Source organism: Pimephales promelas, chromosome 2 (assembly GCF_988280905.1).
Source record: "Pimephales promelas chromosome 2, fPimPro1.hap1.1, whole genome shotgun sequence".
Taxonomy (NCBI): domain Eukaryota; kingdom Metazoa; phylum Chordata; class Actinopteri; order Cypriniformes; family Leuciscidae; genus Pimephales; species Pimephales promelas.
The window spans coordinates 14,928,881-14,955,404 of NC_142770.1; the positions used below are offsets into that span (position 1 = coordinate 14,928,881).

Sequence of the window (26,524 nt, forward strand, 5' to 3'; positions counted from 1 at the left end):
TGTGTAGTGATTCCAAATATCAATCTAAAGCAGAATTTACTGTAAATATTAATTACTGGGGTTCTCAACCAAATTTCGAAAATCGAAATACACAGTTTTACAGCAATAAAAAAATGTTTACATACCTTGATGTGTGCTATGACATCAGTATAGCTTATCAGAGACAAAATTTCTTTTACACTATTAAACACATCAAATTGAATTTGAAAAGACAGCACAGTAATAGTTTAAATGTTAAGCTTTATTCTGAAGCGGTTACAGTTTTTGAACTATGGCTCCATTTCTCAAAACACCACAAAACACACACAATAAACAAAACATAGGAGTTTGTCTAATGTGCACAAATACACTGTGTATAAATCCTCAGTTACGTATATAGTGTATATGGAACTGAGCTGAATCAACGCTGAATAATGACTATGAGAGATGCGTTACAGCAGAATTAGAATTTGTCACTATTGTGAAGCTGCTGTTAAAAACGATATAATTGTATAAAGCGCTTTAGAAATAAAGTTGACTTTTTGACTGGCTTGCATATGTGATGAATGTATGTAAAAGTGAAGAATTCAGATGCAAAAGCCTCTAAGTGCCATTTAATATTTTCTTCTAAAATGACCATTTTTATCAAGCTTGTATATTTAAGTTCAGTAATTTCACTTAAATGGCAATGAAGATTACCTATTAATTGTCATTCAAGTGAAATTACTGAACTTAAATATAAAAGCTTGATAAAAATGGTCATTTTAGAAGAAAATTTCAAATGGCATTTAGAGGCTTTTGCATCTGAACTCTTCAAGTGTTTTCACACATTATCATTGTGTTATCGGGAAATGATTGTGGCATTTAAATGGCAGTGTTTTCTAAATGAGTTGTTTTAAATGATGTGTGTAGAGCATGTAGAGAACTGTTTAGAGTTCTTACAAATGCAAACTGAGTGTAGACTTGGTCTGAAGATCCGGTACATGAGTGAATGGAAGTGTGACTTTAAGTCACACTTCAGTGTGTAAGGAATAAAAAAACAAATATGTAACATCTTTCATATTACTGTGAGCAAGTAAATTGAAGCATCAAGCAAGTGTGTGTTACACTGCAGCAGTGTGTCTGTCCATCTTCATTCAGATCTGTGGGATGATAATAAATGCAGTTACTTGTGGACATTACTGTTGATTTTAATCAGTTTACACTTCATTACAGGATCTTCATCCCATTCTACTTTTTCACTGCAAAATAAACTCTGAGAGCAGAACATTTTTGTAAAATCAAATGTAGCTACTACATTATCAAATTGTTTCATAGTTTTTACCTCAGTGTTTTACTCCAACTTTCTTTCAATTTATGTCTTACTGACCTGAAGAAAAAAGAAACAAAAAACATTTAATTTTCAATAATATCAATAAAAAAGGGTTCAATCTTTAAACAATTCAGTAAGGATGCATTAAATTGACCAAAAGTGACAGTAAAGAGATTTCTAAGGGAACAAAACATTTTCTATTTTAAATAAACTCTGATATTTTGAACTTTCTCTTTAGTTTAGCTGTCCGTAATATAAAACATAAAAACCTCAACAGAAGTACATTATTCATTATTATCAGGATGATAAAGATTGATTGAAAACTTTATTAATCCCGATAGGGAAACTGGTTTGCCACCCATCAAACACAATACACAACTAACAGACAGATAAATTATTCTGCATTGAGACTAATAAACCCTGATTAGGAGATCCAATTTGAGAAAAAGATTTAATTCCATAGTTAAAAAAATATACAAAATGAGCACTATAAAAGACAAGAATAATTTTCAACAATTAACAGTGTTTGTTAAAATATATGAAACATTAAGAGCTTTTGCTGATGTTCAATGATCTGAGTTTTCTCAAAAAGAACAGTCTCGTCTGAGCCTTCTTCATAAGGACATTAGTGTTCTCTTTTCAGTTTAATTTTTCATCCAGATGGACACCTAAAATGTATAGGACTGCACAATTTCGATCAACTGACCATTAATTGTAACTGAAAGGAGCTTCTCTTTTTTCTTTCTAAAATCAATCCCAAGTTCTTCCATACATTCAGTTTCAAAAAGTTTGACTCACACCAGCTGTGAAAAGACTGAACCTCCGTTCTGTACGCAAGATCATCACCCTGATTAAGTAGACCCACTAAAGCAGTGTCATCAGAAAATTTTTGTAACCAGCAAGATGGCTGACTATGCATATAGTCAGCAGTATAAAGTGACAACAAAATACTGTGTATTTAACGTGAAATAACGATAAAGTGAAATAACAAATATACAAAGATAAAATAAGTAAATTACAAAGATGTAAAGTACAATACATTATTGGCTTATGTAAAATATGCCCAAAATTTCAGAGGCAGATCACGACACGATTTTTGCTTTTTACTGTGAGGAAATTGTTATGTTAAAAAATTTGCACAAACTGTAACATTAATATGAGCATGCATTTTTTTTTCACTTTTTTACTGTAAACAAATATCCATCACATTAATTAGAATTCATAATTATGATAATGATTCATTTGCACAAACTGTATCATTAATATTTGCACATACCACCAGCACACAGTGGGTTTGGTGTCCATCCTTCTCGTGTGCATGTGGCCTCTGCTGACATTTTATCATATCCAGGCGTGCATTCGTACAATATTTTTACTCCTAATTTCAGATCATTGAAGTAAATATCTGGTCTATACACATGCGGGTCATCAGGAACTTTACATCTTGTTTCTGAAACAAGATTTACATTATTATACAGTAATAACATGCAATAAGTTCAGCACAAAATTCTGAAGTGTTTCTCTATAATCTTACAGTAAACTAAAAACCATTTTTAAGCCATTTTTCAAGATTTAGGCATTTCAATAAATAGTAAAATTCCATCAAATTCAATTGAAAACTCCTTACATATTATTCAAATTGTGAATTAAGATTTGTACATGATTATAAAAACCTGATAAATATTAATAAAACATTTTCTATAAATCTTAAACTTCTTTTTTAAATGTATGAATACGAATCACATAATCTAAATGATCCATTTTCTTATTCCATTAATATTTATACAAAATGTTTTATTAAGCTCTGTTTTTTTCTACTCATTTAAAATTCTTTATTCACAATATGAATAATATCTTCAGTGTTAATAATGAAATAGTTATTAAAAAGTTAAATAATTTTCTCAATCTGTAACATTAAACTGAGCACAGTACAAACTGAGTTATCATTGTGAAGATATATAATGACTTGAAAAAGTTATGGAATCTGTAAAATACATTATCATATCATACCATTTATCATACCAGTGCATTGCTGTATTCCTGTCCATTGATTCTGGGAAGTACAGGTGATTTGTACAGGCTGTTCTGGTTCAAACCCAGGATTACATTGATATTGTATTATTGAATTGATGTTGTAAATTGTTCTCTGATCTCCCATAATCGCTGAATTTGGGATGTTTGGTGCTGCACACGTGTTTACTGTAAACAAATATCCATCATTAATTAGAATTCATAATTATGATAATGATTAATTTGCATAAACTGTATCATTAATATGAGCACATACCACCAGCACACAGTGGGTTTGGTGTCCATCCGTCTCGTGTGCATGTGGCCTCGAACCTTTGATCATTTCCAGGCATGCAATAGTAAAATATTCTTGCTCCTAATTTCTCATTTCCTCTGAAGTAAGAGTACAGGTCAAACACATGCTGGTCACGTGGAACTTCACATCTAATTTCTGAAACAAGATTTACATTATTTTAATAACATGCAGTAAGTTCCGCACCAAATACAGAAGTATTTCTCGATCTTAAACAGTTTTTAAGCCCTTTTCAAGATTTATGAATTTAATATATATATATATATATATATATATATATATGTTTTTTAAATTCCATCAAATTGAATTGAATTACCCTAAAAATTATCCTATTTTTTTTTCATTTATGAATACAAATCGTATAAACTAAATGATATATTTCATCATTCCATTAACATTTATACAAAATGTTTTATTAAGCTCTATTTGTATTACTCATTTAAATTCTTAATTCAGAATATTAATAATATGTTCTATAATATCAATTTAAAAAAGGGTTAATTTCATCCAGGATATAACTAAATGTTTTCCTTTTTAAATTAAGTAAGGATGCATCAAATTGATGAAAAGTAAAAGATTTCTCTTTTTCTTTTTCTTTTACACGAAAATCTTATTTGAATATAATACTACTAATAATAATAATATAATGATTTGAATATTGAAAAAGTTATAGTATCTGTAATATACATTACTGTATCATACCAGTGCATTGCTGTATTCCTGTCCATTGATTCTGGGAAGTACAGGTGATTTGTACAGGCTGTTCTGGTTTAAACCCAGGATTACATTGATATTGTATTCTTGAATTGACAATGTGTTTTGCTCTCCGATCTCCCTCAATCTCTGCATTTGGGATGATTGGTGCTGCACACGTTACTGTAAACAAATATCCATCACATTAAATAGAATTCATATAATATTATAATGATTCATTTGCACAAACTGTATCATTAATATTCGCACATACCAGCACACAGTGGGTTTGGTGTCCATCCGTCTCGTGTGCATGTGGCCTCTACTGACATTTTATAATATCCAGACATGCAAGCGTAAGATATTCTTGCTCCCAATTTCAGATCTCCTCTGAAGTAAGATTCTGGCCTATACACACGCTGGTCATCTGGAACTTCACATCTAATTTCTGAAACAATATTTACATTATTTTAATAACATGCAGTTTATCAATAAATGCAGAAGTGTTTCTCTATAATCTTACCCGCACACACAGGCTCATGATCCCACTGTCCATTCTCTCCACATGTAAATGATTGGATGATTTCTTTTGTTCGAAAGATCCAGTATCTTTCAGTGCAGGTGATCTCCACACTTTCTCCAGCTTTGAAAATAGTTTTTCCGTCCGGGTTGATCCTTTTTATTCCAAATCTGGGTGGCTTAAGCTCACAAGTTACTTCTGTACAAGACATAATTATATAGAAATAAGGGTAAGAAGAGATGAAGCATCAAAAATTCATTTTTTTCAATATCTACAAAACAAAATTTTATCCCAAATTAGCCAGATTTAAGTTGAGTCAGATTCAATCTTTTAAATTGTACTCAATAGTTTTGGATAAATTCAGGTTTGTTCATTATATACTTTCCTTAATAAGTTGCGTTAGTCTTTTTAGTTTTGCAAATTCACTGAGGATTAATGTGAACACTTTTGAAAGCCACTTAGCAAGCAGATGAGAAGACTGCTGGTTGTGAAGGACCTATCGCACAATTTCACTAAAACACTAATTTGATTCTGGAAAACATTTGGACGAAAAAACTGTTGCATTGGATTGTTGCTTATGTAAAATATGCCCAAAATTTCAGAGACAGATCACGACAAGATTTTTGCTTTACTGTGAGGAAATTATTTATGTTAAATAATTTGCACAAACTATATCATTAATATTTGCACATACCAGCACACAGTGGGTTTGGTGTCCATCCGTCTCGTGTGCATGTGGCCTCTGCTGACATTTTATCATATCCAGGCATGCAAGAGTAAGACATTTTTTCTTCTAATTTCAGATCAGTGAAGTTCTGTTCTGGCGTAACCACACGCTGGTCATCTGGAACTTTACATCTAATTTCTGAAATAAGATTTACATTATTTTACAGTAATAACATGCAATAAGTGTTTCACTATAATCTTACAGTAAACTCAAAACAATTTTAAGCCATTTTTCAAGATTTAGGCATTTCAATGAATAGTAAAATACCATCAAATTCAATTGAATAATCCTTACATATTGTTCATAATATGAATTACGAATTGTATATGATTAAAAAAAATAACCCTAAAAAACAATTCAATTTTAAAAGAATATAAAACTGACGATGTTTAACATTACTATCATATTAATCTAAAGCAAACGTGGCAAAACTCAATTTTAGATTTCAACAGGGTCTTCAAACATATTGATTTAACAATTAAATTGATTCAGTTGTCATCACTACCAGAAAATTTGATGTGGACTTGATGTTATTCCTCATGGTTTTCAAATATCCAAGTGAGCCTTTCTTTCTTGATTTTCTCCAACAAGAATGTTTTGTTTTCTAATCTGTAAGAAGTTTTAAATCATCACCAATCAAAATCTTACCTTCACATGTTGGTGTTTCTTCCCAAATTCCATTGTGGCAGAAAACTCTACTTGTCCCATTAATTGAGAATGAGCTTCGACATGCGTATGTTACACTAGATCCATTTACATACAACTCTTCAGGTTTAGATGTTATGAGTGCATTTTCCACTTTTGGAGGAATGTCACAATGCACACCCACTAAAGAAAAGAAGAAGAATTTTATGAACTGATTTTAACACTGTCAATAGATTCTATTGTCCACTATATGCTCTCGCTGAACATGCAATAAGAGTTTGAGAAGCTCACCCTCACACACTGGTTCCTTCCATTTACCATTGACACATGTTATGAAGTGTGGAGTTGCTATGAACCCTGGATCACATTCAAATTCTGTTGTGTCTCCATCATGAAAGGTCTCTTTTGTTTGCTTTTGTTTTCCATGGTGAACTCTGGGAAAAGCACCACATTCGTCCTCCGCTGTAAAGACAGAAAACAGGAAGCACATTTCAGTACACTATCATTCGTCTAACACCCGAGACTGACAATAATAAACTCACGGATGCACCGAGTTTCGTCAGACCAAGAGCCTTCAATACATGTTGCTGAATCCCACCAGTTCCCAGAGAATGGTTTATAACCCGCGTTGCAGATGTATAATATTTCTTCCTTATTGGAGGGGATGCTGTATGTGAACCCATTTACCACGGATAGGTCACGGCAGGTTTTCTGCTTTTCTAGAAGGGGGAAACAGTTTAAAACCTTTCTTAAATACAAATCTCAAATGTTTTTGAGTTATCATTGTGAAGATAGATAATATATAAACTTTATCAAGCTGTATGCCCAACAACAGGACATACACCACACAAGAATAAGAAGAAGAAAAACAAAAAACATAAACATGTACAATAAACCCTGTTTCACAGAAATCTTATTTGAATATAATAATAAAAATATAATGATTTGAATATTGAAAAGTTCAAGTATCTGTAATATACATTACTGCATCATACTAGTGCATTGCCGTATGCCTGTCCATTGATTCTGGGAAGTACAGGTGATTTGTACAGGCTGTTCTGGTTCAAACCCAGGATTACATTGATATTGTATTCTTGAATTGATGTTGTAAATTGTTCTCTGATCTCCCAAAATCGCTGCATTTGGGATGTTTGGTGCTGCACACGTGTTTACTGTAAACAAATATCCATCACATTAAATAGAATTCATAATTATGATAATGATTAGTTTACACAAACTGTATCATTAATATGAGCACATACCAGCACACAGTGGGTTTGGTGTCCATCCGTCTCGTGTGCATGTGGCCTCTGCTGACATTTTGTAATATCCAGACGTGCAATAGTAAAATATTTTTACTCCCAACTTCTTATCTCCCCAGAAGTAATAATCTGGGTTATGCACATGCTGGCCACGTGGAACTTCACATCTAATTTCTGAAACAAGATTTGCATTATTTTAATAACATGCAGTTCATCAATAAATGCAGAAGTGTTTCTCTATAATCTTACCCGCACACACAGGCTCATGATCCCACTGTCCATTCTCTCCACATGTAAATGATTGGATGTTTTCTTTTGTACCATAAAACCAGTGTTTTTCAGTGCAGGTGATCTCCACACTTTCTCCAGCTTTGAAAATAGTTTTTCCCTCCGGGTTGATCCTTCTTACTCCATATGTGGTCGACTTAAGCTCACAAGTTACTTCTGTACAAGACATAATTATGAGATAAAGCAACACAAATTGTGAAACAGATCTGTGTATTTGCATGCCATGTCTTTTCAAGAGACAAATAAATCCTAAAATGGAACAATTAAATCCAATCTTTCTGTGAATAGTGTTGTCCCCATGTAAGTATATTAGAGGCACATTTTCTATTTTAAGAACCTTATAAATATTGGTTAAACTGTTATCTAAAGATCATAAGTTTCTAGTTTTAAATGTCTGTATCCCCCGTAAGTTCTTTACTCTCCCCACAATCCAAATTATAAAACATTATTTAAAAATAGCGAGAATCAATTAAACTGATAAACACTGTATTAAGTAGTTATTAGGTCATTTTGTAGTTAATAATTGTGTTTAGGTGCCTAAAAAAGCACACCCTTACAATAAAAACCTAGAAATCAACACCGGTCTGATCCTTTCTACAGCATGACTGGAAGATGGAAGTTAACAATCTTGTTATGTTTCCTCAGGATTTACATATTAAAAAAATAAATCTAAATAAGATCAAACACTCTCAATAACTTCACTTGCAATTTTGTTTTTCAAATTCCAGTTTCGATTTTACGGTTAATGGCTTATCTTATTATAAAATGTTCCAGTGTGACAACACAGAGTTTTTCCCATTATAAATGCTATATGGATAGAAGATTTTATTTCCCATATTAATTGTTTATTATGTCAAAATAATTGTGCATTACCATCACATTCCGGGTTCAGAGTCCAGCCGAATTTAGCACATTTGGGGACTCCCTCTCTAGGCTTGAACCCTGGTGAACATCTGTATTTTAATACGGCATCTTTCTGGTATTCTTCCATTTTCCTAACAACTTCACCATTCACTATATCTGGCGCTGTGCACGTTATCTCTGTGTGAAAAGCAAGGGAAGGAGACATTGTTAAATTGGTGCTTTGAATAAAGCTCAGAAATCTGTGATCATTGGGTAAAGATACAAACAAACAAACAATGTAATGAACCTTTGCACTTTGGAACGGAGTCACTCCATTCGCCCGTCTCTGTGCAGTGAATGTCACTACTTCCGTCTATCTTTTGGTCATTAGATTCGCACTCAAAGTGAATAACATCACCATAACTTCCCTCCTCTGTGTTGCCCGATGCAGTCACACCCTTATCTGTGCGAATGGCTGGACATGTCACAGCTAGGCAATAAAATATTACAAATAGAATTAAAAATAGAATAACCAACAAACCAATCACTCAACAAATTATTTTAGTTATAATTCTCAATATCAAAATCGTACATTCACAGATCGGGACAGTATTGTCCCATCCTTGAGCTCTGCAGGTACGCTGATTGATTCTGCTTGTCATTTCAAACCTGTGAACACAAGTATAAGGACAAGTAGTGTTAAACTGAAAAGGATAGCATGCATGTCCCACAATGGAAAAGAGAATAAAAAGCATAAAGCACATGTACCCTTTCTTGCACGTATACAACACTGTTGCTCCAAAAACAAACTCAGACCCTGATTTAAGTTTAAAATCACCATTTGGTGTGTCCCCTGGGTGAGTGCATTTTTTCTCTGCAGAAGTCAAACAAGTTTTACTTATTATGACATTGATTTATTCATAAAAAAAAAAATGATGTAGTCATTGGTAACCATTTTCTCACTTGCACATGGTCGCGCAATGGATGTCTTCCATTGTCCTTTTTCACATTTTAGTCTGTACATTCCAGTGAAACCTGTCGTGCAGGTCAGCTTCACTGTTTCACCTTCATTGTATGACTCTTTCGCAACTGGTTCTGTGTTTTCATGGGGAATCTGTTCTCGACTACATACTGAGAAACAAAAACAAATGTTACACAAAGAAGTAACTGTCATCATGTATTAAACGATATACTACTTGCACAGTCAAAACACCTTCTAAAGCTATCATTTGGGAAGTGCATACAATACAATATCAAATCTAAATGAAAAAGACATTCCAAAAACCCAACAAAAAGCGCTTACCTTGACATTGGCCACAATTTAAGAAAAACAACCAAAAGACAAAGCCGAGGAGTTTTACAGGAACTCTCATTTTGAGCTCAATTCACAAGTGCCGTTTTTGGGTCTGTCTCTGATACTCTTGTCTGCTTGGGGATCAACAAGTTAATCATTTATAAAAGTCAAAGAGAGGGTTTTTCTTACACCAGATCACTCTGATGCATCAAAACGTATTTGTCATTTGCACACAACAAAAGGAAAGTTATTTTAGAGAAGTCAGACTTCTTGAGTCTATATTTATGCAACATATGAACAGGAAGCAAAGGGCAGGTTCCAGAATAATTGTCATGCACTGTAAAAAAAATATTTTCAAGATTTGTTATCACAACATTTTTTTTCTTTTGTCAAATAAACTTAAATAATTTCTTTAGTTGAGATAACTTATTATTTTGAGTTTCTTGTGATTAAATCAATCTCCTTCATTGTATTAGCTCACTTTTTCCAGTTCAATCAACTTGAAAATTTTTAAGTTAAACCAACAATATTTTTTTTACAGTGTGTTCAAATTTTAACTTATCCTGTAACAGTTTTTCACTGGATCATGCTTGTATCAAATCATAAAATAGAATGCAATGAATAAATCTGCCCCATAGAGCATTGGAAAAGAATGAGATTGATGAAGATTCACAACACTTTCAAACTTTTAAACATTTCAAAAGTACAGTCATTGCAAAATGAGTATGTAACTGCCATTGCAAAATGTGTCCACTCGAATTGAGCAATCTATTGAACTGGAACAATACGTCGCAGAAGTGTATGACACAAAGTATTCAACAGTCTGCACTTTTTATTTTTATTTTCTCTTATGGCCTAGATGATCCTCCTCATGTCACATTACAAAAAACAAACATAAAACAAACAAACCTGGATGTCATTTACTGGATCTTACTTACTAGACTTTTGGTAAACACAGAGTTGTTAACCTTAAAGGTCTTTATTTGCGAATGGCTGTCATGTGATCACAGGTTCTTGGCAAAGAATGTGCAAAAAAAATTCTTTTTTCAAGAAATATTGAAAAAAGTTTTTAACCTTCAGAAAATTTTGACTGTGAACATAAATGTTAAACAAAATAATATAAGGTGGTATAAATAAAAGACATGTATATGCTAAAAACCATGAATTGAATAGATTATTTAAAATCAATAAGCATTAGCCTACATAAAAAAATAAATTAAAAAAATTCATAGGATATGAAACGTTTCAGGTTACGTTTGTAACCATGGTTCCCTGAGAGCGAACGAGACGCTGCATCCAGACGCCGTGAAGCATGTGTATAATCAGATGACACGTCATATGTGGGTGAAGTCATCGACCAGGAAACTGTTTTGAGAGATGTACTGCCGGAGGTACCTACTATCACCTTTAAACGAGCCCCTACTCCAAAAGATAGTCTTGTGAAAAGCTATATGCCTCCTATACAGAATAAAACCTGGCTAGGCACAAAAAGAGGTAACTATAAGTGTGGAAACTGTAATCACTGTAGCAATATTGTCAAGACCAATATTTTTACAGAAGTGCCATTAAATTGTGAATACAGTGTACAGTCATTTATTGATTGCAAATACCTCATTCGTTGTCTGTAGACTTGAACGTCCGTGTGGCTGTTTTTATATTGGAAGAACTACAGTAAGCGTAAACTTAAAGAAAGATCAGCAGAACATAAATATGCGATAAGAACAACCACCAGTATCCCATGGCTCTACATTATAAAGAGGCGAACCATGGAAGTAGCGATACTTTAAAAATCTTTGAGATGGGACATGTTAAAATATAACCAAGAGGGGGAAATATACTTTTACAAAAGAGATCCTTTTGTATTTATACTTTGGATTGAAGCTATAAATAGTAAAATAAAAAACAACAACGAAAATGACAATAGTAGGCCTCGATAAATAAAACTGTCACCAATCATGAATAATGTCGCGGAAAGCTAATCAATACCCTGGTCTAAATTTGGAATTGGATTTTTCTCCTTTCTTGTAACTGACTAAATACATGTCAATGTTTTATTAGATATACTGATATTTCAAATTGCTTCTTGATATGGAAAGTGTTAAAATATAGAAAGTATAAAATTATTCAACATCTGAGATTGCACATGTTTATTAGAGCATGGAATGAAATTGAATATGTTTTACAATGCAATCTTTTTTGTAACTTGTCTTGTATAAAGTAACCTCTTGCTATATGTATTTATTCATATTGATATTTTGAATCTTGATGTGAAAACTGGCTTGTCTTATCTAAAGTAACTTGTTGTAATTGCTCTCTGTCAGGTGATATGTGCAGTTGAGCACCTGTGCTTCTAGGACCACATGCAGATATATAGCATGCAGTCAATGGACTGCCATTTTGAATTTGCCCTGAGGAAGGCCAAAGAGGCCGAAACATGTTGGCATATGTTTTTTAATGGCTATCCAAGTTTAAATAAAGGCTTTTTAAACTTATATTTCTTTTGAGTGCCTCAGACTTCCAGTTTATTTGGATGACATTTTGGATCTCAAAACTGAAGAGCACCAAAGGAACATATTTCTCAACACCCAAGTTTCACTCCTAATAACTCATTTGTGGACATTTGGCCACAAGTACTCGTCTACCTCACACCGTATGTTGTTTCTCACTATACGCTTTGGATAGAAACTATCCACCCCTGACAGTCTTGTCTTGACAGATGTCTCCTTGCACCCATGGCATCCAGGAGGGACATTTGGTCATGTGGCCGATGATCATATACTTTACACCTTTAAGCGGTTGTGGAAAGGAGAGTACAAGGAAGGAAAAGGATGTGCAGCAAACCAGTTAGTGATTGCATGTGAATGGTGGAATGCTACATCGTCCCATCTAATCACAAATGTCCTCATGTTTACTCCCACCTGTTCTGCTTCTGGCACCTGTTGCTGGTAGAGGTCATCTAAAATCAAAAGAAGGTGTTCTGTGTTGTTGCCAAACTGTCTTTTCTGCAGGACCAAACCAGCACTTGAGATTCCAGCACACATTGTGATATTTGCTCCTTTCCCGGCACATCAACATTTGCCCTTTCCCCAATTACATTTCTTCCTCGTCTACGTGTTTTTGCCAGGTTAAACCCTGCCTCGTCTACATTTTAAACATGTTGCTTTTATCATTTAGTTTTAGTTGCAAGAATTCAAAACATAGAAACTGACTTTGGGGAAAAGGGTTTTATTTTGATTTGCTCCATTTGTTTTTTATTAGTAGTACAGCTGATGCTTTAGTTCACTGAGGTTTTATTCTCCCTGTCACACACACTGAGGTAAATTCATCACTCCATCATTACAGTATTGTATTAGGGTACTGTCACTGCCTAGTAAACGTTTGCCCCTCAGACATGCAAAGGTGATTCTGTCCAGATGTGGTGAGAATATCTTTTCTCGTCCAGCCCATCGCAGCTGTATACCTCTGTCGTCCATTTCCTCCACCGTCACTGAACAAGGCTCTGAAACAAACACAACATCTCACTGTCACTGTTACAAATAATAATTATAATATAGTAAGGAAAGCCTAATCTGTCATTAATGTTTAGAGTTTTCATACTTACTTAAACACTTGATGTTCCCTCTCCATTCGCCTTGTTCACAGGTCAAGTATTTAGAGTAGGGGGGACTCTGAACAAGTGTGTATTTATGAAAGCAGATGTATTCAACTTTCTCCCTTGAATTATATTCAGGTTTTATCATTTCAGTTGTATCTGCAAACTCTACTGGTGGTGGTCGCTCACATTTCTCTGAGGGCAAAGCAAAGTTATTTTTAGACTATTTTAAGATGACCAAGAAAATCATTAAACTTGTCATTAATAATGCACATTATTGTTATGATAATTTGTGGTATTTTTTCTTAAATACTTTAAAATACCTTCCTGTATCAAAGAGATATGTTTTTTGTATGTAATAAATTATAACTAGATGTAAATTGATTTGCATTTATCCATGTTGAGCTCACTGCAACTGTGCTAGTTTGTAGCTGTTTCTAGATTATTCTGGATGATTGCTGAGACATTTTCTTGGCCCAAGTCAAGAGAGACGTTGTGATGATAAATTACGAATCAAAGATGAGCATTTACTATAGAGATGCTTGCAAACCCTGCTAATAAAACTTGACTAGTAAACAAGTAAACCTTTCTATGTGTAGAATTTCCTTATATAGCTGATCAATATAATAAAAGATTTAATGGCACATTTGAAAATATACAGAATAATATATTGTGCTAAATATCACAATATATACAATTTTACACAAGGAATTGCTGCTTTTAATATATTTAAAAATATCTGACAATATATTTAGTAATATATCATAATGTATTTAATTTTATTTTCAGCAATACACTTCATAATATACAGATGTAAGATTTGGTACTGCATGTGTATAAATATATTGCTGATATTTACTCATGCATATATCATGTCATATATTTCTTATATTTTATAATTAGAAATAATTTATAATAATTATTTACCATGTTTCATTTTCACACACCTGCATGTACTAAAGTATTTAGCAAAGACAATCTCACTATACTGAAGAGCCATTACCATTACCATGAGCCATTTAATATAGTAACATATAGGGCCCTATCATACACCCAACGGATTCTCATCCTATGGCGTCATATAGGTGACGCTTTTGACATTGCGTCTAAATCCGACGCACATGGCACCCTTTAGCGTCGCTATAACACGCTTCGGTTACGGGTAGGTTTAGGTCTGGGGTAGTGTTAGTGTTAGACCACTAGGAGGCGCCTTCTGGCCCATATATATCTTCGTCTCATATTGACTCTAAAGGGTGCAATGTGCGTCAGATGTAGATGCAATGTCAAAAGTGTCACCTATATGACGCCTTGGGTATGAGACCTGATACACCTGGTCCAACGTGGCGCCAGAGGCGACACAAATGTCTTTTGTCAATTTCAGCCTGACGCAGTTATCATTTTTATGTCCTGCACCACATTGTTTAAATAGCAAATGAATTTGGACCCATTTGTGCGCCCATGGGCGTGCTGGTCTGAAAACGAAGTGCATTGCTATTTTGAGGCAACTGAAATAAACGGCGCCATTTATCGACTAAAGTCAATGGCTTTGATTTAGTTAGTTATAAGGATAAGGACATGGTGGAAAACGTTTTTTTTTTTTTTTTTTTTTCTCCTGTAGATGGTCTCCTCGCGCATGAGCAGATCCATTTTCTCTCTGGAAAAGCGTTTAGTTTTTCCACTCACAAATTTCACCACCTAAATAGCATATCTGCCAACTGGCAGTGGCTTTTAAAGAGAATGTTAGATGAGACTATGATTGGTTTATTGCATGTTACTCCCAAAACTCACCCATTACTCATTAAAAGAATTGGGACAACCCTTTTAGACCATGCGCTGAATGGACTTGGACACAAAATCTGCTGTAACTCGTTCCGTGAATGTGTGTACGTCATACATACATTCACATTTATATGGGAACATTTATATTATATTTGTATGTGCAATATGTGTACACAGTAAACGATAAAACTTTATGAATATTACATGTAATGCTATTTTTGCATTAATTTCTAAATATTTTATATGTATGGTCAATGCATATATTGCAGTATGCTGAAACATATTAGCACTGCTATATTTGGAAATCTATTATGTAATTAATTGCATTATATTTTGCAGAAGGCTATATTTCCATATATTTATGTTCCATAAGGGTTACCTCCAACACATTTAGGAAACGGGACGTTCCATTCTCCACTTGACAAGCAGGTGATTTTACTCTGTCCTTGTAATTTTGTTCGCCTCCCAACACATGAAAGAGTTATTGTGTGTCCAGGTCTGATTGAAACCTCAGTCCCCGGGGGTCCGTCCTTAGTGACGTCTGATCTCATGTTTGCTGGCAGTTTTGCGACACACTTTACCTCTAAAGAATAGAAAGATCTGATAAATTAAGCATCCTCCATGTGAATAACAGATCTATCATTGATCTGTTTTTGTCCAATCCAATGATTTTACCATATGTGGTCTTACCTTCACATTTAGGGAAAGGGCTACTCCATTCCCCATTTGATTGACAGATGATTTCTTTCTGTCCTTTTAATTTCATCCCTTGTCCATTGCATGAAAATGTTAACTTGTGTCCCGGTTTGACTGAACCCTCAATTTCAGGGAATCCATTGAGTTTTAAGTCTTCCATAGTTGTATTGATAGGACAGGATGCCTCTAAAGAAAACAGACAAATTTGATCACATACATTTATCCAGAGATAAGCTCTAATACTTTATGTGGCTGAATGTTTAAGAGTAACCAAAAGTTATTTGCAATAAGTAGTGGTTTAACATAACAATTACATTTTTGTCATTTGATATTGCACAACTAGCGCTACAGAAACTGTGCTAAAAATTGAGCATACATCTATCCCTAACAATCTTATGAAAAATTCAACATGATGCATATCCTCCTGACTAAAGTCAGTTTGCTCGTGAGAGATTTGTGATATAAATAAACAAATAAAACTAATTGTTCAACTTAATTCACCATCAGTCCCAGCTGATGTTTGTCACATAGCTAGTCAATTTTTACCATTATGTAAGTAAATGTGTTTTTTTGATTAATTAAATTATAAGTGACTCTTGTGCAGAACTTTTCACCTCATTTTTCATTTTCACAGATTCACCGTCTTTCTGGAATTTCATTGAAAATCTCAATTCGCTTGAATCTCGGAATTTCTTTTTATTCATACTCGTATCTTTCTCAAAAAAAAAAACAAAAAAAAAAACGTGGCGAGAGACTGTGGAGTTAGATTCATTATATTAAATTATCCTCATTAATAGCTTCAGATGTGTCTAGTGTCCCTACATTATTTAAAGAGTTGCTGTCATAATTTTATTTTGCGATTTGACTGAGGATTAATGCGACCATTTTTAAATCACTCAATCCCTTTCAGAAGTTGGACAACTTTAAAAAAAAGAAAGGAATATCACACAATAGTACTTTCATATAAAAACACTATTTTGATTTTGATTCTAGAGAGCATTTGATTGGACGCAAAACGTCTCGGTTACATATGGTAACCCTCAACACATTCTCACCCCAAGGCGTCACCTTTGACCATGCTTCAATATTTGACGTCTTAGGCGCCCTTTCAATATTTGACGTTTTAGGCGCCCTTATGAAAAATTCAACATGATGCATATCCTCCAGCTAAAGGAAAGCGTCAGTTAGAGGACGCGGTTAGGTTAAGGTCTGGGGTGGGGGTAGGGTACACGCGATCCTAGGGCGTCATCTAACTGACGCTAAAGGGTGCCTAAAGCGTCAGATATTGAAGCATGGTCAAATGCTTCCCAAGGCGTCAGTTAGGTGACGCCTTGGGGGTGAGAATGGGCAGTAACCCTCGTTCCCTGAAGGAGGGAACGGATACGTACGTCATGACCGACAAATAGGAATCTCGCTAGAGAGGCCAATCTACTTTGAGTGAAGCTTAAACAAGCCAATACACATTGGTGTGCAATCATTTGCATCAGCTGCTCAGCCTTGCAGCACTGAACAGCAGGTGCGATTGCACTTCAGTTTTTTGCTGAGGAGCAAAGCCTGAAAATCTGGCCACCCCAGTGGGCAGCAGAAGATGTAGCGATGGGACATAAGTCTGCTTTCCCTCCTTCAGGGAACAAGGGTTACAATATGTAACCGAGAATTTGTGACCGACAAATAGGAATCCCTACCAAAGCACCACAGCTGCTGCACCCCATCCTGCACCCTGTGCAACCTTCATTTTTGCCTTGAAGAACAATAGGAGGAGGCTTACACAGTGTGTATCTGTCACTGTTGTTCTGTCATAACCCATACAGTGAGAATATCGGATAACACTGGGAAAGCGTGCCCTTCTTGTTAGGAAGGAGAATGCTGTGGAAGCCAAGAGACATGAGTGTTCCCTCGGTCAGGGAGTAGCGGCCTTTTCAAGTGGCCCAGGGCGAGACATACTGCTAGCAACTCGAGGCAGCTGATGTGCCAATGCAGTTGGGGGTCGGTCCATACCCCTGAAACTGCATGCCCGTTGTACGTGTCACGCCAGCCGGTGGCAGAGGCTTCTTTGAATACCATAGCATGCCTGGACACCTGTTCCAAGGGGACTCCTGCCCGCAGGAATGAGGGATCTGAACACGGGCTTAAGGTCTGGTGGCACGCCGGTGTGATTGCCACCTGGTGAGTGCCATGCCCATCTCGGGACTTGGCCGTGAAGCCAGTGCTGAAGCGATCTCATATGTAGCAGCCCTGTTGCCACTGCCATATGCTCTAGGAACCTCTGAAAGAAATGAAGCCAGCGCAAGTTCAACCAGGAAGACTCAATCGTTCACGTCATGAATTATCTTCTCATTTATCCAATCATATCCTAATAGTCAGTATAAAAGGGTGGCTTATACATGTCTGAGTTCTCAGATGCTGTTGCTTCAACAACCTCCATCCTCCCCATCAACCACCAGACGGGACCTTTCCTTCATCTCCCTAACATTCATGTGCCCGGTCCTCCCCTCCATCCTTCCCACCACCTCCAGATGGGCTCTCCGATCTCTACCCCGAAGACGCCAGGACGTCCTCTCCTCCTTCCACCCCACCACCACCAGATGGCACCCTTCCTTACTTCGCAGGGGGTGGGCTGCGCCCCTGCCTTCGTCTTCAGGCAGGATATGCAGATTCCGTACCCTCGGACTGCGAATTACGGATGGGGCCTATGCCAAAGAATTTAGTTGTTTGCTGAGCTCAAATAAATCTTCATCGTCACAGTATTAATTCTCCTGGTAGAGTTTCAGTGGGGCCGCCATCCTGCCTTTGAACATGTTCAAGCAGTTCAGCACCGACTGATTGCGTTCCTCTGTGAGGCGCACTGTGCACCCAAATACAACTCCATTCTGAGAAAAGAGATCCTTTGCATGGGGGCAAGTTTGCTCTTTTACCAGTTGACCTGAAGGCTCAGCTGGCTGAGGTGCCAGAACTGGAGGTCCCTGTGTTCACAAGAGTGTGCAAGTATGAGCCAGTCGTCAAGATAGTTGAGGATGCGCACACCCTGTTTTCTCATGAGAACAAAGGCCCCCTCCATGACTTTCGTGAAGACACAGGGAGACAGGGACAGTCCAAAGAGCAGGACCTTGTACTGATATGCTCAAACCTCGAACGCAAAACGCAGCAACGGCCTGTGTCAAGGAATAATCGAGACATGAAAGTATGCGTCCTTCAGGTTGATCGCTGCAAACCAATCTCGGGGACGGGTGTATTCGAAAAATGCGTTTCTGAGTGAGTATTTTGAACAGTAGTTTGTGAAGACTCCGATTTATAACTCGGCCGTCCTAGGGCTGCTTACCCATGGCTTTGCCATTCTTCTTGGTGAAGGCCTGGACGGGCAGGGCAGCATGCCTGCATGGCCCCACCGCGGCATTTAGGTGGAGTCTGCTGCTGCGGCACGGGGGTAGGGGCAGAAGCCGGAGCACGAGCAGAGTGAGGGGCCGAGGGTGGTGGGGTGGACGCAGCATCTGACTGCCGCGGCAGGATGTCTGCTTTTGTACAGCCGAGAACTGCTGGGCAAAGTTTTCAACCGCGTCACCGAGGAGGCCAGTCTGGGACACAGGGGAGTTAAGGAACCAGAGCTTGTCGGTCTCCCTCATGTCGGCCACCGAACGCATGACCCAACAGAAATTACTGGTACACCTCGAGTTGCGGGGTTTAGCAGCTGATGCAAATGACTGCACGCCAATGTGAATTAGCTTGTTTTAGTTTTACTCGAAGTAGATTGGCTTCTCTAGCAAGATTCCTATTCGTCAGTCAAGACATATGTTGTGAGTGACCCGATTGATAGGGAACTGTGTAGCGCAGGACGAGTCATCCAGCATACACCAGCGAAAACTGATAATGTTTAACACTGCAATACAACATATTAATCTAAAGCACATGGACTAAACTTACTGGGTCTTCAAAGCAAATTGATTTTGCAGTTATTGTTGTCCCCACCACAAATTATCTGTGGACTTGATGTTACAGTATTTCTCCTGATTGCCAAATATCTAACAGTCTCTCTTCATTTTCACATGCAATATTTTTATTTTATTTTATTATTAATCTATAGGACGTTTTAAAAGTCCGTTATCATTACCAATCAAAATCTTACCTTCACATGTTGGTGTTTCTTCCCAAATTCCATTGCGGCAGAAAACTCTACTTGTCCCAATCATTAAGAATGAGCTTCGACATGCGTATGTTACAATAGATCCATCTACATACAATTCTTCAGGTTTAGATGTTATGAATGCATTTTCCACCTTTGGAGGAATGTCACAATGCACACCCACTAAAAAAAGATAAATAATATAAATTCATCAACTCCAATCAGACTGAGATTAACACTGTCAATAGATTATGTTGTCAACTACATGCTGAAGCGGCTCCTTAAAAAAATATAATAAGAGTTTGAGAAGCTCACCCTCACACACTGGTTCCTCCCATGTACCATTGTTACATGTTATTAAGCGTGTTGATCTGAACCCTGGATCACATTCAAATGTTGTTGTTTCTCCATCTTGAAAGGTCTCCTTAGTTTTCTTTAGTTTTCCATGGTGAACACTGGGAAAAGCACCACATTCGTCCTCCGCTGTAAAGACAGAAAACAGGAAGCACATTTCAGTACACTATCATTCGTCTAACACCCGAGACTGACAATAATAAACTCACGGATGCACCGAGTTTCGTCAGACCAAGAGCCTTCAATACATGTTGCTGAATCCCACCAGTTCCCAGAGAATGGTTTATAACCCGCGTTGCAGGAGTAATATATTTCTTCCTTATTGGAGGGGATGCTGTATGTGAACCCATTTACCATGGATAGATCACGGCAGGTTTTCTGCTTTGCTGTGAGAAAACAGTTTAAAAACTTTAAAATTCTGATCTCATATATGTTTTTGAGTCGACATTATGCATTTGTATAATTATTTGATTGGATATTGAAAATGTTCAAGCACTTACCTTGACATTGGCAACAATTTAAGAAAAACAACCAATAGACGAAGCCGAGGAGTTTTACAGTAACTCTCATTTTGAGCTCAATTCACAAGTGCCTTTTTTTGGTCTGTCTCTGATACTCTTGTCTGCTTGGGGATCAACAAGTTAATCATTTATCAAAGTCAAAGTGAGGTTTTTCCTACACCAGATCACTCTGTGCAAAAAATAAAATTAAAAAAACATATCTGATGTAGCAATTTGTATTTGTCATTTAGAGACACCAAAAGACAATTTACTTTACAGAAGTAAGACTTATTGAGTCATAGTTATGCAACATATGAATAGGAACCAAAGGGCAGGTTCCAGAATAATTGCCATTTTCGAATCTGACTTTACTTAATGTTTGCAATGTTTTTCACTGAAACATGTTCTTTTTGAATCAAATCAAAGTACATTATGTGGTGGATGAATATGCCCCATAGAGCATTAGAAAAGAGTGATATTTAAGAAGATTCACAACACTTTTGAACATTGCAAAATGTGTCCATTAAAGTTGAGCAATCTATTGAACTTGCAAAAATAAAAAAAGGGAGGCAGAAGAAGAGTTTGACCCTTAAAATATTGGCCTGTACTTAAATTGTTGTCTCTTAGAAAACACTGAGAAAAAAAAAAAGTTGGAAAAGCTGGATGTCATTTACTGGATCTTACAGTGTTAACTTTTGTTAAACTCAAAGGTCTTTCACTTTATTTACAAATGGTTGTCATATGATAACAAATTCTTGGCACATTCAATGAATATGTTCGAAACAGGGCTTGGAACTCTTTGAGAAATGCATTTTTTATAGTAAGTAAAAAAGGAGTGCTTATCCTTTAGAAAATGCTTTTCACTATATCCATACTATATGGAGGTTTATTTTTTTGAGATTTGCAAAAAAATTGCAACCATATACCAAACTTGAGATATGTCTAAATATTAAGCCCCCAAATTTGATTATTATATAACAGTAAGCATAGCATAACATCAAATTTAAACAGACAAAATAAGATTAAAAAAAGAGTTTTGAAACAAATTTTGATTTATACAGTAGTAACCGCTAAACTTATTTTCATTTTTAATCTTATTGTTTTGTTTGATTATTTATTTAATAAAAGCATCTCCCGAAGTTTCATTGTACAGTTTATTGCTAGTATATCTCAGTCTCTCAAAGTTGCTGAACAGGTTTCTTAATAGTTTTCACTGGTCGTGGCTCCTAAACGGGGTCCTACGTCGTACATTGAGAGAAGTCTAGCAATTCAAAATCTGCCAATCCATGCCATTCATCTTGTGGTAACACTTCCTTTTACAGTACAGTACTTACAGTATACTTACTTAGAAAGTACTGGCTAATATACGGTAAGTACATGGAACAGGGGTAGGTTTAGGGGTAGGTTCAGGGTTAGTACGAGTTATTACCCAGTAATTGTAGTTACTAAGATAAGTACATAGTATTTACATGGGTAACTGGACTGTAAAAGGAAGCGTTACCCATCTTGTCCTATTTGTTTATCACTAGCTCATGCTTGCTAATGCTGTTTTATTCTTCTACTAACTTGCATTGTAGCCTAAGATTCAGTTGGTGTCATCATTGCACAGTGTCGTTCCCAAGTTTAGATCTATATCATACAATGTGATTTTGAAATTATCTTATAGGATTGCTTGTAGCATGCACACGACTCTCTAGGCCTACTCACATGGTGTTTATAAAGGAACATGACCTGTTAACCTTGCTGTTTTCCATGGGTTCTCCTGCACGTTAAGTACTTTGAGATTCCCTTTGAGCTTCTTGGATGCCTTATTTGTCTATAGGCTACTTAGTATGTATACTTAGTAGTTTACTATTTTCACAGACTTAAGAGTGGATCTGTATTGCTCCAATGTGAAATCTGATGATTAATCCTGTGATGAATCACTCAAAGCACCTGTTTGGGTCTTTGTTTGATGAATAAACTTGTGCACTTGAGTTATTTCTTTCTCTGTCTGTGGTCAATATCATTACAAAAGCAAATGTAACATTTTTTAAACACCCCCTCAAAATAAAATGATGGGTAATGGGAATTCCTTGATCAATTGCACCACCAAGTGGTCCCTATGTGAAGTTTAAATTTATGATTGTACTATTAAAATATACACCATGCATTTCTGGTGTATTGACCATGACGGACAAAAAAATTGTCCGAAATTTGTTTCTAACACACAGTTATTAACCAACCAAACTCTGAACCATGGGTTAATATGTAAAAAAGTTAATTCTGTACATGCACTCTGGGATGCCACGTGTATTAGTATTTATAAATGAGATTCATTTAGATAATGTACCTTTCACATCAGTGTTTTGACTCTGAAACCCCAACTTCAGAATCAGCACATCAACAGAAGTAAAACAAGTAATATACTATTTTATTAGGAAGGCCAAGTTAGCTCAAAAGGAATTATCAATTAATGTATAGGGAATCTTTACAGAATCACTCATCCAGTGTTCATTCGAACAGGCTGTAACTATAACCTATGCAGCGGATATACACATCCAAACTGTAGTGAAACGCTATTTAGCAAGATAACTTAGATCAGCAGTTTAAGACATTGAATCTGTAAGCACATAACACAAGAACAATTAACACATACAAATATCGGTAACACTTTACAATACGAGTGCACTAATGTGCATTAATTCATCCTTAACTAATGCACAGATGATCATGAGTTAATGTATAACTAATGAAGAACTAAACCATTAATTGATGATTACTGCATCAGAAACTAATAAAGAGTCAATATGATTAATAGATTAAGTAATACATGAATTGCTATTAATTCAATGTGTCATTGTGTATTAATTCCTTAATAACATATTTTCTTAACTAATAGTGTAAATTAATGTGTTAATTACCACAATTAGTCAAAGCTATGCACTTCAACTTCCAGTTGTCTGCTTTAATTAATCATTAGCTAATGATTTGCAAAGGTATCATTATGCTATGACTTTACTTGATGAGGCACGTCATTATTAACTAGTCATTTAGTAATTGTAGTAATTTGCACATGAATTTGCACTAACAATGAAGTAATTAATCATGTATTAATGCATATTAGTATACCTGTCATATTACCTGGAAGTTGAAATACAAGGCTTTGGCTCATTCTGGTAATTAACATATTAATTAACGCTATTAGTTAAAAAAATGAGTTATTATGGAATTAATCCACAATTACATATTTAATTAATAACAATTCATGTATGAACTAATATATTAACCTTACAGACTCTTAATTAGTTCCTAATGTGGTAATCATTAATGAATAGCTTAAATAATCATTAGTTACACATTAATTCAGTATTATCTGTGCATTAGTTAAGCATGAATTAATGCTTATTAGTGCACACGTATTGTAAAGTGTTACCCAAATATCTAACACAATCACATGCACACACATTCATACGAGTTGCAGAAAGAAAGAGAGTGAGGAAAGGATGAGTTTTAAGAGTGAGATGGTGAAATCCCAAGTTTCTATATGCACTTATACTGTAAGACATGACTTGAACCAACCACCAATCATTCATTTAACCCTTCTATCGTTTCTTAGGCGGGTTATTCAATTTTATTTCAATGCACCAGTTCAGTTAAGTTCAGTCTGGAGTGCTACTTGCTTGTCCTTCCGTTGCTTTGGTCGGCATCCTTGCCCGGGTCCTTTGCTTGGCTGACGGTCTTCTCGTGCCTGGATAGATCACGTGGTGAAACTTTGCAGCAAAACTTAACTTATAATCGAGACTCTCAACGGAAAAGAAAAATGAAGCTAAGAACAAAAAGAAAAGTGAGACGTGAGAGGTATATAGCTTGAATGGAAGTTGTTTGAACCCATGTTCTTGTGTTGTGATCTTGTTTGGGTTTTTTTGTCTGCTGGTCTACATGGTTACTGGTCTGTCTGGTTACTCTGTCATGGCTCTAGCATGATGGCATAACGTAACTCCGCAACACATTCTCACCCCAAGGCGTCACCTTTGACAATGCTTCAATATTTGACGTTTTAGGCGCCCTTTAGCGTCACTTACATGACGCGATCCTACGGCGTCATCTAACTGACGCTAAAGGAAAGCGTCAGTCAGAGGACGCGGTTAGGTTTAGGTGTGGGGTGGGGGTAGGGTACACCCGATCCTAGGGCGTCATCTAACTGACGCTAAAGGGCGCCTAAAGCGTCAGATATTGAAGCATGTCCAAATGCTTCCCAAGGCGTCAGTTAAATGACGCCTTGGGGGTGAGAATGGGCTGAACTCCAGCATAACTCCCGCATAACTTTAGCACAACTAACTCTGAGGCTTTGTTCGAGACTCAAATGTTTGTCCAGCCTCCTGGATGGGTTCTGACCAATTAGACACTGTCGTTATTTCAGAGGTGGTATTTCCTTCAGCTCTCATCGTAAATCATGTGTTATCTGTGATCCCTTTACTCTCCAGCTTTAGCAGAGAGAGTACAGAGAATACATTTTAGACTACTATAACTTAAGAACACAAAACATTTTACACAGATTTCACTCAAGCCATTTTCTGAATTAAGAATCTTACTGATAGGAAACACAATACACTTTCATTCACACATCTAATAGTTATAACAATTATATGACTTATGATCTAAGCATAATAGACACAATATACAGCATTCTGGAGATCGTAAACCTTTCACCGCCATGCAGAGAAAAACTCTTCGATAGGGTTTAGAAATTGAGAGTATGGTGTGTAGTGAACTTTTTCTTCCAAAGTGGAGAATAATCAGAAGCACAGACCAAGAGACGTTGAGGTATCTTTCAGGCAGAAATTCTTTATTGCGTCGCTGCAGTGATCTCAAAAATCGTCTATAACTAAAACTAAAATACAGAACTGTTCTGATACGTTTCAAGGGGGGAGAAATTACATTGAGGAGGGGACTCTTGAAACAAAGCAAATGTAAATGCAAGATTTAGCTGGTTACTGGAAATTCCTCAGCCCTGATATCATCAGCATAGCGGTTATTCAGACCCTGACTAGATTGGTCAAACCTTTACAGTCTCAGTAGCCATTAAGAGTTTCAGCAATCTGAAAGCAGTATTAGCCAGATATCATCCTCCTCCTCACCTTTTAATATCACTTAATAAATGTGTATTCCTTCTGTTGTTTTAAAAGTATAATGTAGAGAACTGTTTAGAGTTCTTACAAATGCAAACTGAGTATAAAGCATATAGTGAGTTTGCAGTTTTGCAGACTTGGTCTGAAGATCCGGTACATGAGGTACATGTCCAGTGGCCACTGCCTTTTGGGGGTAACCTCGTCGCCCCCCTAAGGCCTCTTGAGTTCTCGTCCGTTCTGACCAAGCGTGCCGCACAAGCCCTCAAAAGTGAAGCCAAAACGTCTCGATCGCCCCCCTGTGACCGGTCCTAGTATAGCTCATAAATCCCGCCTCCCCATGTTATTCAATGGGACGCGAGACCAACTAAACAATTAAATTACACTTCACATATCCTCTTTCCAAAGATAGTTTCTGTCATTTACTGTTTCTATCACGTTGATGTAATTTCAAGTGTTCGTTTTTAAAATAAGTTTGTTTTTAGTTAGTTA

General features: G+C 36.2%; 2 protein-coding genes across 2 annotated transcripts; both read right to left on the minus strand.

Moving 5' to 3' along the window:
- Positions 1 to 223: 223 nt before the first annotated feature.
- Positions 224 to 10,116, minus strand: LOC148995810 (complement factor H-like). Its single transcript, XM_089116711.1, has 21 exons — positions 9,896 to 10,116; positions 9,556 to 9,723; positions 9,361 to 9,466; positions 9,185 to 9,261; positions 8,900 to 9,082; positions 8,623 to 8,790; positions 7,711 to 7,905; positions 7,462 to 7,635; positions 7,195 to 7,371; positions 6,742 to 6,918; positions 6,491 to 6,661; positions 6,203 to 6,382; positions 5,522 to 5,692; positions 4,831 to 5,025; positions 4,582 to 4,755; positions 4,317 to 4,490; positions 3,579 to 3,752; positions 3,302 to 3,490; positions 2,568 to 2,741; positions 1,304 to 1,348; positions 224 to 1,121 (listed from the first exon to the last, which is right to left on the minus strand). Exons 1-20 carry the CDS (start codon positions 9,963 to 9,965, stop codon positions 1,341 to 1,343), a joined length of 3,105 nt encoding a protein of 1,034 aa, XP_088972837.1. The 5' UTR covers positions 9,966 to 10,116; the 3' UTR covers positions 224 to 1,121; positions 1,304 to 1,340.
- A 2,979-nt stretch (positions 10,117 to 13,095) lies between these two features.
- Positions 13,096 to 21,059, minus strand: LOC148995811 (coagulation factor XIII B chain-like). Its single transcript, XM_089116707.1, has 8 exons — positions 20,925 to 21,059; positions 20,634 to 20,810; positions 20,386 to 20,553; positions 20,074 to 20,253; positions 15,948 to 16,139; positions 15,637 to 15,840; positions 13,488 to 13,673; positions 13,096 to 13,385 (listed from the first exon to the last, which is right to left on the minus strand). The coding sequence occupies exons 1-8, from the start codon at positions 20,992 to 20,994 to the stop codon at positions 13,189 to 13,191; spliced, it is 1,374 nt and encodes a 457-aa protein (XP_088972833.1). The 5' UTR covers positions 20,995 to 21,059; the 3' UTR covers positions 13,096 to 13,188.
- Between the last annotated feature and the right edge of the window lie 5,465 nt (positions 21,060 to 26,524).